At 38.0% G+C, this 13,811-nt stretch overlaps 1 protein-coding gene across 5 annotated transcripts in view; it reads right to left on the bottom strand.

Annotated features, from left to right (window-relative positions):
• ush2a (Usher syndrome 2A (autosomal recessive, mild)) overlaps positions 1-13,811 on the bottom strand; it is a 237,482-nt gene that overhangs the window by 154,571 nt on the left and 69,100 nt on the right. For all 5 annotated transcript variants that reach the window (XM_044346023.1, XM_044346054.1, XM_044346031.1 and 2 more), the window contains exons 23-27: positions 12,508-12,631; positions 12,154-12,301; positions 9,593-9,874; positions 5,067-5,242; positions 4,396-4,543 (exon numbers count right to left, since the gene is read on the bottom strand). In XM_044346023.1, coding sequence (XP_044201958.1) covers positions 4,396-4,543; positions 5,067-5,242; positions 9,593-9,874; positions 12,154-12,301; positions 12,508-12,631 — 878 coding nt within the window. The remainder of the gene's footprint in view (positions 1-4,395; positions 4,544-5,066; positions 5,243-9,592; positions 9,875-12,153; positions 12,302-12,507; positions 12,632-13,811) is intronic.

The following is a 13,811-nucleotide window of genomic DNA, read 5'->3' as shown; positions in this document are numbered from 1 at the left end:
TGCGTAAATCAATAAAGTTCCTGTTCTGTTGAGTGGTGTTACAGTGTGTATGTGTGTATGTCTCTGTGTGTGCCTGTCTTGTAGAACAAGACTTTATGGATGTAGGATACATAAAACATCACCATCAGCCCCTGATTAGCCACTCACTTTACGTTGTGATCGATAACTTTGTGGGAAGACACACACACAGAAACAATTGCAAATGCGTCAACACACATGGACAGAGAACTCTTTCCTTGTGTTGTTGTGTCTGCCTCAGTGTGTGCGCTAATGTTTGGTCATGTGCTTTGGTGTAACTCCAGTGGTTTCGCAGATGCTGCCTGCTCACTTACAACAGATGGTAGCTGGCTCTAATGGCCCAGCCTTATGTGTGGTAGATTTATCAGTGCATCAGTACCACGCTCAAGTACACCTTACCAGGAGCACCACCCAATGTGAGTATCATTTTATCCACACACAATTTCAATTAGGAGATATGACAATTTTAATTTTATTTCTGTAAAATACCATTTAAAAAAATGTGACAGATTTTAGGACAAATCATGCAGGATGTTTTTAGTTGCGGGGATGGCTACAATTTGTTGAGAGGAGAAAACTTAATGGATTACAAAGATTCATTCAGCTCTTCAGCAATATAGATTGTTTTAGAACAAATAAGGTAAGTAATCTAAACTTAAGCACAGGAACACAGTAGGTTGAATTGGTTTTTACATGCTGTCAAACTTCTGATTTTGCTGTCAAGAAATTGAGTTGAATTAGAAAAACAAACTCAACTGAAATCAAATAAAACATACATTAAGACGAAGACCAGACAGGTGAAGATATTTTGAGTTTTAAAGCTGTCTGTAAGGGCAAAAATCCACATAATTAGGGCTGTAGTCTCCTGGTCGACTAGTCAATTAGTTGGTCGATATGCTCTCGTCCGACTAAATCCTCATTGGTCGAATAATCTCTGTGTTACTTTCATTATGAGAAAGTGCTACATCAATAGCTTTCTAGGATTAATCCATTATTTCCTGCAGCGGGAGGGACAGACTAACAAATTACCTGTGAAAACGGGGTATTCAAAACACTCCCGTTGTTTTCATAACTTTGAACTCGCCCAAACTAATGGAGACTGCTGGCTCTAACTGTACTCAACGTTTACCAAGCGTTTACTGAACGCACTGAACGTTTGCTGAATCAGTGTTTCTCCCACAAGTATAACATTGAGAACCCCCGCCAGGCCAAAAAATATTTTTAATGCCAGAATTAACGCCAAATATCCATTCATTCGGAAATCATTAGTGTTCGGGAGCCTCCGTGCAGTGTTGTTCGGTAGGTGAGTCAACCTCTGTGTCGTTGCCTGGGAAAGTATTGGTAGCGTAACTCTGTTAAGTAAGCTCTTAACTCTGTTAAGAGTGAGCAGCAGAGAAGTGATGGTGGGTGCGAGCTGATCAGAGGAAGACGTTAGTAGTAAGTTGTCAGTCTGGTAGTAAATGTACAGTATAAACTACAGTGTGTTAGTTAATAAATGCTAAAAAGTCACGTCTGTTGTTTTCCCAAGTACTGGAAAAGTGAAGGGAGTTAGCTCCAAAGTTAGCAACGATGGGTTAGCCTAACCTGACGACACAAAACAGAGAAATACAGAACAGAGAAATATGTGCCTGCTGAGTTCACTGTGCACTCTGTCCCGTAACCCCCCCAAGACTAATCGATTAGTTGAAGATTATGTACTATTTTAGTCGACCAAGATTTTCTTTGGTTGACTACAGCCCTACACATAATATGGTTGCCAGTAGTCTAAAACTTACATAACAGTAGTAAATGGGTATGAGCATGCAAGAAACTTGTACGGTGCTTTGAAACACCTTAAAATTGGCATAAAAGGAATTGAATGTACAAATAACCTTGTACAGTGCATATAAACAGTTACATAAATGGTCACAAAAACAAACAATAAAAAGTAAGGTAACAGCTTTTAAGAGCTTTCTTTTATCTTATGATTACAACTCATTTGTTCCCTACTGTTTATAGGTTACAGCCTTTTATTAGGGCTGAGATAAAACTGCTTTAACACTAAGAGGGTATGCATCCACCAATACCTCTTAGATTATGCTCTAAAAATTATTATTAAACATTTTCTCTGAACTTTCAAGATGGTAGTTTTAAGCTGAATGAGAAAAAGTGATGAGTTGTGGAGCTTCAACAGAAGCTCAACACCCAATGGAGTAGCACATGCTATGCAAATTGTTTTGAGATGGCATATGCCATTATCATTTCTTATAGTTGAAACAAGGGACATCTTTGGTGTTGGATGAAACAAAATTGTGGCAACAGATGTGGCTGTTAAAAATACATTCAAAAAGTCAACTGGGTACAATAAGCCATATTGTATTGTACTGTATTACAGTCAAGAGAAGTCTTTGGAATCACTTGAAATAAACATTGTCGCTGTGTCAACAGATGTAGCCATTAAAAATACATTTAAAAAGTCCACCGATTACAATATGAAGGATAATCCATCACAATAAACACAAGGAAGGACTTTTTGAGAATTGTGTAAAATGAAAATATTTGCTATGTCAACAGATGTAGCTGTTTAGAGTACGTTCAAAAGCTCAAATCCCTGAGCAAGTATTTATAGATGAAAGGTTGTTTTTTTTCTCTCAACCACCCAGCGCACCCATTGTCTATTCACCTAAAAGGATAAACAAAACAAAAACAAAACAGAAAAAACATAAAATGAGCAGCAAGAATAGAGTCCATGAGTAAACAGATGGAAAAGTATGTTGGAGGGTCAAGTGTGTGTGCAATATGTATTGCAGAATGATTCATGTTTCTCTGCCGCCATGTGCTATTTTGTGTTTAAGTGGAAGAGCCCGGCTGAGATAGGACTGACGAGCGGATTGAGTGAAAAAGCCAGAAAGCAACAGACTGCCGGAGAGAAACAGACAAATGACAATGAACGAAAAACTGTGCGTGTGTGTGTGTGTCATACTGCACTGATCAATTAGTGCTCATCTCAGTCCCAGAGATTTGTGTCTGAGTTATTAAACACAGCTAATTCATCCCACTTCTATAATGGTTATAAATCTAAAGGACAGAGAGAGAGAGAGAGAGAGAGAGATAGAGAGAGAGAGAGAGATCGTGTGTGTTTTTCTGCAACTCAGTGTGTGTTTGATTCACGGCCAGCAGGAAGTGTGTGCTACACCACATTTTTCTCCTTGTAATTAACAGTAAATTGTTTTTACTGCCGAGCACCATGAATATCCCCTCTGGTTAACACAACCAATGCTGTCGCCAGTCAAGTACCCAATGACTGACTGTGCACTTGTGCCTGTGTGTGTGTGTGTGCATATGTCAGCGGCTTGTGTTGCCCTTGTTATGAAGAGAGTATCACGCTTTTTAATGATTCATGTCTGTGATTTGGACATAACATTCAGTATTGAGAATGAATACACTGAATGGCTCTTATCCTTAAAACAGACAATGTATTGGCAAATTATTTTGGCACAACTTATTTTCTGCAGGGCTACTTCCTGTTGTTATGCCATATGTACTAGGGATGGGAATCTTTGGGAATCTCATGATTAGATTACAGTTACAATCCTTGTTTTCATGATTAGATTCGGAATGAATTCTTGATTCAAAACTGATTATTGATTCAATAAATAGAAGAGGGCACTATTTTTACTATAGGCTCTTACTCCAATGTGCTGTGTTGCAAACCATTTACTCCTTTCCTTAGTGTATTGAACTGCAATATGAAACATAACTGGCAGTTAAGCTAAATGGTCTTGATGAAGGTCATTGTCTGATGAACAGAAATTAATTTGGAAGCATCTTACAGTCTTCTACCTGTATGTGAATAATCAGATGAAAGTGTACTGACTTATATCACTGGTTAAATGTAAAACAGAAGTTGCTGTGTGTGTGTGTGTGTGTGTGTAATGGAGTGATGGGGGAATAAAGACATACAGTAACACATAGTTATGCCTCTAGCAGTGGAGAGCAGCCTCTCTGCTGTTATCCAAAACACTGTATGTGTGCAGGGCTTTTGAAATAATATAGACTAAAGACCGACTACTTTGTTGGTTGAAGTTTTGTGCTGCAGTGTGTTTTAGTCAGTTGGTCTTGTTAATTATAAGTTACTAAATCCAAAATGAAGATGAACTACAATATAACTCAAGCATTTGTGCTGTAGACCGTCCGGGTGCTGCACTGACCTTGCGGTTGCATTCTGCATTTGCAACATAACATGACATATTGACTAATGTTATTATTGAAAAACGATTTTTGGCATTTGTGAATCCATTCAGAATAGCTGAAGATAGGAATCACGATTCTTATGTGAATCAGCTTTTTCACCCACCACTAATATGTATGTTTGTTTGCAGCCATGTGTGGTCTTACCTGCTGGTAGGGTCCGTCCTGAGCTTGGTAGACTGGTAATGCAGCCGGACTTTGTGCAGATTGTAATAGTGAAGTTGTACACATGATAAGGCTTCAGTTCTTTAACCAAATAAACAGGCTGCGACGATGGTCCTGATCTATGTAAGACCTGCAAAAGAGGAAAGAAAATTGAATTTTAACCTTGTTTAGAAAATGACATGTTTTACTTAATTAGGGAAAATAAAACTATGGATGAAAAGAAGAGAGAAACACATGAGAGCAACAAAGAGATGGTGCGTGCAGTAACTATTAACATAACGTGACAACTGACACACTCAGGCTGCACAATTCTGAGATAACTGTGATCAGTTTTCCACAGAAATTTCAACTTAATCTGCTAAGATATCAGTGCTGGGCTTTTAGAGTACTACAAACTGTCTTACCACTTAATTAAGTGTTTGGGTCAATCACATATTCAAATAAAACTTGACTGCTCCTGCTGGTGAGAGCATTTTCAACACACACAATGAAGCATTAGTATTGTTTCTACATTATGAATACAGTCATAACGAATACAGCCTTTCTACCTTGACTTCTAAGACTCAAACACTCTGAGCTCAAGCTAAGCTTGAGGGTCTTTCAGTTGTCCTACTCATTGTGTTCAAGTGCATCAGAATATGTGTGTGTCTAACCTGATTAACAACAGGAGGAGCATAGGGATTGTTGGTCTGCTCAGTGAGCAAGTTGACCCGATATTCTGCGACCGGTCCTCTGGCAATGACCCCGTCACCCTCAGCGGAGCTCCATCTAACCTTGAGACTGGTGGATGACAGTGCAGACACTTCTGGAGGAGCCATAAACTCTGGGACTGAAAACACCGACACAATACCCACACATGAAAAATACATCACATCATCACACATCATCAGTGACTTATTTGTTGAGATATTAAAAATCTGCTGAATAAATCACTGGGTAATGATGAAAAATATGGTTAACAATTCATTAAATATTGTATTGAACTGTAATATAATCATAAAATACTTATTAACATTTTAAGTATACAATAAAATATTTTAAAAAAATACAATACATAAAACAGGTAGAAAGGAACATGAAGTACCAACTCCCTGAATACAGTTTACACTAATGTTGACAGAACACAGCGCACCATGTTCCCTTACCTGGTACAAATGATCCATTATATTATGCTCTTAATTTTATTTACACGGCTTTTGCATTCACAATTAGTAGTGTACCAATTTTAGCACAATAGATTAGCATTAATTTCAGTAATGCTAGGCTCTTAACTAACTAGGTCACATCATAGACTGTGGGTCACATAAATTAAATAAGCTAATAATGTTTAAATGAAGCTGCAGTAAATTATTAAACATCTTTTGAGGACTGGAAGCTAGCTAAATTGTCCAAATAATCACCATTTTCTGTAACTTTACATAACTAGTAATTTTATAAGCTCCTACAGAAGGAGGCTAGCATACAGTGTTGCCAACTTAGTGACTTTGTCGCTAGATTTAGCAACTTTTCAGACCCCTTTAGCGACATATCTAGCAACTTTTTGGACGGACCTTAACTCTTCTCCCAGAAGGGAGTTGCCAGTATTTCTCAGTGAATGAGTGCTAACGTGGCTCTCTGGATTGACTGTTCAGTCGGTGGAACAGAGCAGCAGCACATTCAGAGGACCAATCATCAGCCAGAGTCGTGAATGAGCTGTAAAAGTGTTTACCTAATGTCCAATCACTGATCCTCATTGTTTTTATTCTAAATGATTTAATTTTACTATCCAAGTTTGATTTTGTTTTGTCTAAATAGACAGAGTTAGCAATAGTGAATTTATTCCAGTGCATGATTATCTCTCTATTCATGATACTTCAATTAGAGTTGATACAACAGCCTACATAAATATTATTATTAGAAGTAGACTGAGGTGCTCATTGAGGTGCTGCTTGAAAAGAAAAAATAGCTAATGAAACAGCTAGTTACAGTCAGTTTAATTTAACTTAATTTTCCAAAATTTTTTAATAATCTTGTTCGTATGTAATTACATCATGATATCATAGATATGCAAATTCGCACATTACATCTTCTAGCAATATCTAGAGACTTCTCCTGCAGGCTTTAAATACTTTCTGAAAATAGTTGGCAAAACTGCTAGCATAATATGAGGTATTTTAAGCAACAAGGCTAGGCTAGTGTAGCTAGGTTGGACCAGAGGTAGGTTAGCAAATTAGCTTAGCGTTACATTAATTCCTAAGACCTAAATCCTGCTGAGCATGAAAAATACCAAACACAACATTATACATACCAAGCTATAGCCACTAATTTCTCACCTGCTATTAAAAGACAGTAACACTAGCTATATGAAAGAACAGTTGGTTCTCTGCTGTGCTTGAACCAGTTAAAGCCAGTTTAAACTAAGTTACTGGTTTACAAATGACAGGATGCTGCACAATAGTTTAATGTAAATAAACTATTATTTTATTTAATTAAAAATACAGGTTTATCATAAATTATTAACTTATGACTGTTTATGACTGTCTATTTGTGAGACTTATGGACACTTTGATTGCTGCTGCTAACAAAATTCCACAGTTATATAAGTTCACCATGACTTCATATCACTGACATACTGTAACTGGAAATTTTTCATATGAATTTAAGATTATACTTTGTGGGTTTGGACAGTCAATGATTACAAGAGAAACCTGAACTCCTTCTGGCACTAGCAGCTGAAGGACAATTCAGCTTACATTACTATCAGTAAGTAATATTGTATTTCCATTCTCTTTTAGACTAAAATTGTAATTCACCACATTAGTGCAACCAGAAGCAACTTCAGCTTCACTTACTGATACATCATGCCTTTGGTCGCATTCAGTTTGTCCAGATAATAAGTACAACACAAAACACACAGACAAAATAGCGACAGCAACAGGTTAAGCTATTTATACAAGTAAAATAAACTAAGAATATGATATTGCTGCATTCTATCTAGATTAGTATCTATTTAGATCAGCATCTACAATTCATTTCAGTTTTTGATTGTCAAATATGACACAAAACAATGCATTTTATCTTAGATTACTAGATATGTATGTGTGTCTGACGCTAATATCTGACACTTGCATATCTCTGAGATTTAAGGTTTACTAAACTGTTGTTGATTTATCAATATTTTGGTGAGAAATGAACCGTTCACAGTAAGTTAATTGAAGACAAAACACAAATTTAGACTCAAAGACATAAATTCAAAATTGAGACTTGGTGGATATTATGTGGATTTAATGGATTTAAGTATTCCATAATTCTACGGTTGTGATAGCCACTATTACATGACAGATTAGAGAGAAGGATTCTTTTATTCTACTGTTGATGGCATCTAGCTGTGAAATACAGTGTGAAATGTGATTCATGGGAGACATATTCCACAGTCATATTCTGTCTTTCTAACACAGCACATGCACGCGCACAAACACTGAAACACACTCCACGTTTAAAATGGTGTTATCATATGCTTGTTATCCAGACACATAGCTTACAGTGATGTTGGAGGCAATCGTTTAGTCTTAATGAGCCATATCATCTCTTTGAAATTCAAATACCTTAATGAGTTCCCCCTCCCCCACACACTTTTTATTTCCTCCCTCCTTTCCTACTTTCTTTCTCTACTACATTCCTTCTGACAGAATGTTGTGTTTTTAAAAATAATACCGTTAATTTCTTGTTACATCCATAAGCAAAGTTCTCTGGTGGACAACTTGACACCTTTGATCCATCATCATTTGATTACATTTTGGTAGTTATTCAGATGTGCGATTTCTGTCATTACGTTTTACATTTTAACATTTCCTGTGCCGCATCCTTGTGCTTGAGGTAAGGATACTAGGGCTGTAGTCCCCTGGTCGACTGGTCGATTACTTAGTCGATATGCTCTTGTCCGACTAAATTCTAATTGGTCGAATAATCTCGTGTGTTACTTTTATAAGGAGCAGGACAAAAAAAAAATATTTTTTAATGCCAAAAATAACAGCAAATATCCATTGATTTGGAAATCAATAGCATTCGGGAGTCTCTGTGCAGCGCTGTTCCGAAATGTGAGTTGAAGAGTCAACTTCTGTGTCGTTATCTAGGAAACTATTGGTAGCGTAACTCCGTTAAGGAATAGAGCATTGCGTAGTGGGTGGGAAAAGGCGAGTGGCAGGAAAGTGACGGTGGATACAAGCAGAGCAGAGGAAAAGGTTAAAAGTACGTTGTCAGTCTGGTAGTAAATGTACAGTACAGACTACAGTGTGTCAGTTAATAAATGCTAAGAGGTCATGTCTGCTGTTTACCCAAGTACTGGAAAAGTGAAAGGGGTTAGCTCCAAAGTTAGCAACAATGGGTTAGCCTAACCTGAAGACGCAAAACAGAGAAATAGAGAACAGAGAAATATGTTGAGTTCACTGTACATGTCCCCCCCACCACCCCTCCTGCGACTAAACAATGAGTTGAAGATTATGTAGGTTTCAGTTGACCAAGATTTTCTTTGGTTGACTAAAGCCCTAAAGAATACCTCCAAGTTGACTGGAATGCACTTCATTCACAAGCCGTTTTGGTTGAAAAATCTAACCTAGAGTACCATTTCAATCAAATATAAATAAATATAATAAATATAAATATTTAGGTTACCGGACAGCCATTTTCTATTCTGACTGATTCATCTACCTATCTCCGTACCTACTTTGTCACCTACCTACCAACTTTACTACCTACTGTAGGTGAGGCCGTAGCCTCTTGTGTAAATCAAAAAAGGTGGCTTGTGTGCACATCTATCCTCAATTGGGTCCAGGTGCAGGACAAAAAAAAGCAAATACAGAAAAAAGGTTGAAACATTGCATCAATACAAACTTTTGGAAGCTTGCCAATTTCAGTTTGTAGACAACCTCTTCTTTATCCTTAACTTTGTGTGTAAAAAATCCTATTTACTTATATTTAAAGAGAGCCTTTAGGTGTTTAACAACTCTTGAGGGAAAAGTAAAAACAGAATTGTTTATCCATGGGGAAAAACGTCTTTGGTTTTTTACTCACTGTCAGTGAGATCCTAATTAAATATCAGCACAGCCCCACTACCTGCTACCTACCAAGACTGACTTTTGAATACTAAACTGACTTAAGTTTAACAACAATAATGAGTGGCTGGATGTGTCTCTATACAAACCTCCTTCCATTGTGCGTGCGGTTGTCCACCCTGATGTGACACTCCCTGCCATATTGATGCTCATCACTCTCATCTGATAGGTGGAAAAGGCCTGCAGCCCTGCTACAGTGGTACTGCTCTCAGGGGGCAAGGCCTTGCTCCTATTGGTTAGTGGTGCTTCGGGGGAAACACTTGGATCCAGCCAACCAATGCTGGAGAACACTCTCTTTTCAGCAGCAGGACTTGAAAAGTTCAGTGATTCCATTGGTCCACGTAAAAAGACCTCATACCTTGTGATAACGCCTGTACAGAAAGCAAAATAGTTAAAAAAGAGGTGTGTGCAAGAGATTAATATTGATGCAACAACAAAAGTGCTCCTCAGTAAACAGTTATTTGTGAAATTATATGACGGGAGCAAGCACAGGGAATACAAGAATTGTTAGGGCAACACAGCAACACAGTTTTCTTTTTTACCCTAGCTCAACTCTTTTTATTGAATCAGTGTCCCAGTGCCAGTTCAGCCTGTTTATGATAAAAGAATCAAAGCATCATGTGTGTATTTGAAACTGTAGCCCTGCTTAATATTCATCTCTATTGGCAACAGGATGCTAAAATTGGTACAATTTTTACAATACAGTAATGTTGTTTTGAGGAAAATCAGTACCACAAATAATGAGAAAGCCCTGGCCAGTGTTTGGCTCTGTCGTAGAAAACAGGCTGATAATGACTAAGTCCTGGCTAGTCCTGTTTGGCTCTCTGGTGGAAACCAGGCTTTTGTTCTAATCTCACATGCTCTATTCCACTTGTTAATAGGAAAAAGACAGAGCTGGGTTAGAATGAGGACAGAGCAGAACCACATTATAATAGGAGACTTACAGACCCACTATGGAATAAATGAGTGTCCAAATATTGTTATAAGTATTAAATACAAATAAATCAAAATGGAGCGGCTTAAAGCGGAACCTTTGTTAGGCCCGAGTCCACTCTGTATACCCTCCTCTTTCTTTATTTTCCTTTCCTTTAAATCAATTTCAGTTTTCATTCCTTAAACACTACTTTTAAATCTTTTTTATCCCAGTCACCCCACTTTCTCTTCCTTCTCATGCAAATATAGTGTATATACAGTCATCTACACCCTCCCACAATTGCAACATAAGGATGTTTGAAGCCCAACATTATGGCTGTAACCCGTCTACATTGTTGGTGACTTGTTAGTGTTTGACAATCCTCTCTAATTCTCTAATGAATATCTCAAATGATACCTTATCACTTTTACTGATATATTTGTTACTCAAGGTCTGTACAAGATCAGCAGCAGCATTGAAAATGGTATATCAATTAGTCATGGAGGACATTTTTCTTTAATGTCTCTTCATCATCTTACAACTCCAAAATTTAAAATGGCGTTGATATCATTGCATCTCTTAAGAGCAAAAGAAATAAAAAGACATTTGGCAAGCCAAAAGCATTGTGGAGAAGACGGAAATTTTGTAAAACTCAAGAAAAGGGTGCTGAAAAATTGAAGGCTTTTGACAAAAAACAAAAATACAGACGCACTACTAAAGAAATTCCACGTTTGCAAATCAGAGTTGAGAAAAACTAGGCAATAATGCCATTAATGCACACACTCTGCTCGTAGGTACACCCATTTAACCATGTAAATCAAAAACTGGTGTTGGCAGATGCACTGGAACTGAAACTGATTTCTTCCAGAAATATTCAGTTCCTCTGCCTTCACATCAACAATGACCACAGGCATCAAAATACCAGAGGATAATACATCCCCTATGGCGGAGGGGCTTTTTTCCTCTCGCAACTCTGCACCTCTCATTCAACCTTACCAACATGAGTTTTCTCAAATAGTTGAAATGATGTACATTTCTAGTTTAGACTACCTCAGCTGAGTTCAAGAAAAATGACAGGGCTCGTCAAGTCTAGGAACAAAAAAGGCCATAAAGGTCAAGACTGAGATTACAGTTGAGTCCAGCTGTGAGCGAGATGGTGATGGAAAACAATTCTTTAAATAATGAACTGATGACAGAGAAAATGAAGGAAGGAAATGCATTGACACTGGGAGGGGAACAGATTAACAGAGAAAGAAAAAAAAGAGAGACAAACAGCGAGAGAAACCCAGGTTACAGGGCTTTGTATGACACTGAGCCTTAGAGCCATTACAAAGCTCTCTGGATTTACCAAAGGCAGTTGTAGTTCTGTGTGTGTGTGTGAGTGTGTGTGTGAGTGTGTGGTGTGTGAGGGGGTTAGATGATTCTCATACTTCTTAAGTGACACAAGCCTGTAAGAAATGCCACTAAGCAAGTGTTTTATGTTAGTTAAAAAAAATCTAAGTGTGTATGTGTGCATGTTTGTGATTATTACTCATTCTGACAGGAACATTAATAATTTGTATATTTGGTATGTCACACAATTGTAATGTACTTATAATAAAGCATGAAACACTCAAATTCTAAATTGCATGGATATGCAATATGTGTACAATTTGTGTGTGTGTGCATGTTTTTCTGTTTTCAGTCCTACATGTTACACAAAATGAACAATATGGCTGTGAATGTTTGGTATCCTACCATTTGGCTGACTGGGAGGCTCCCATGAAACATGCAGTGCATGCGGTCCAGTAGCAGTGACCTTAGGTGGGGGTTGGTTTTGTGGAGGAGCAGAGGCTGTCAGAAGAGACAAGGGAAGGGTAGAAGTGCAACCTCCAGAGGAACATGCCTGTAGAGAGGGTGAGGATTTTGTCATTTTCATTTTGTTGGTCCTAAATGCTGGAAAATGTGCACTGATTGAGAAACTCAGGTTAAAGCATGCTTGCTATATTCCTTAAAAGAAATGTATCTTTTTCTTGGTAATAAAAATAATTTCAAGTAATAGCACAAGTACACATGCACTAAAAACACTGGCTGCCTAGTTGTCCCACCTACCTCCAGAATGACAGTGTATTGAGTGAAGGGCTTTAGACCACTTGCCACAGTCTCTGTAGAGAGGCCTGTGTAGTGGATGACAGGCTTTGCTCCGCTAGATGACTCTGTGGAGGATAACACAAACCTGTGGGAGACAAAAAAAACTTTGATAATTCATTTTTTTCATAATTTTTCCAACTCTCACTACCTCTTCAATAAGCCAGTATGGTTTTGTAATGTGGTTCAGTTAAAAACTAGTGCAGTGGTGTCACAGTGGGCAACATCCTTGGTTTGAATTGTCGCCAGCAATTCAGAAGTCTGGCACCCGACTACTGCTGTATGTCACTTCCTCATATCTTTGCTTCTGAACTATTTTCTACCAGTTAAAGGCAAAAATACAAACCCATCTTGACTCAAACTCAGCTGGTTTTACGCAAACATACTTTCTATGTTTCTCCTTTTACCTTCTACCTACTTTACTAATCCTTTGCATTCGACGTCTACTCCTTATTTCTATCCATTCTTACTGCCTACCTTAGCATACCATCTATGGACAATCCTAACACCAGTATCCATATTTTTCCCCTTCATCAAATTTTCTATATTCTAAATTTAAAATTTCTATTATTGTACCCTGAGGGAAACAGCTTTTGAGGCAAATGAGATGTTTTTCCTTCCCTCACCTCCTCATGCCCTTCTCTTTCTTAACTCCACACCCACTTTGCATACTCCACATCCTTTGATTCTTCATAGCTTTCCAGCAAAGTATACATTTTCCAGCCCTTTCCTCCACTATCCACAATTCCTTCCCATGAATTCTTTCTACATCTGCCGTTCTCCCTCTCTCCCCTTGTCCTTTCTCCTTTATTTATTATATCAGGGGCTCGTCCTAACTGAAGCTTTTTAAGTCCCTTTCTCCTCAGTGTCGCATCACTGTTAGTAATCTCACTGTATCTTGCTTGAAGGGATTCAAAATTCAGCGTGTTTTGTAATAATTTGTATACCCAAGAAAGGCTTCAATAGGTCACTTATCATGGTTGGCTTCTTTTACTACTTCTACCCCGTGCCCTTAAGCTATAAAGTGTCTAGCATCTTACTATATTCTCATGTCCTTAGTTCAGCCCTTGACCTGCTCCAGTATGCAGGTACATTGTTATTCAGTAAACGACAAACTGCAGAAACTACAAATGACTTTCGTTGATCATTACAATGCTATTGCCAGTCAGCTTCAGTTAAAACCACAACACATACTGTAGGCAGAGCAGCTGCGAATCATCTCTCATTTTGAAGACCCACAAATTGGAGTTTGTGACTGGAGTTTGACT

Source organism: Thunnus albacares, chromosome 1 (assembly GCF_914725855.1).
Source record: "Thunnus albacares chromosome 1, fThuAlb1.1, whole genome shotgun sequence".
In the NCBI taxonomy this organism is placed as follows: Eukaryota; Metazoa; Chordata; class Actinopteri; order Scombriformes; family Scombridae; genus Thunnus; species Thunnus albacares.
The sequence above is the reverse complement of the archived record's forward strand: the minus strand, read 5'-3'. Positions and strand labels throughout refer to the sequence as shown.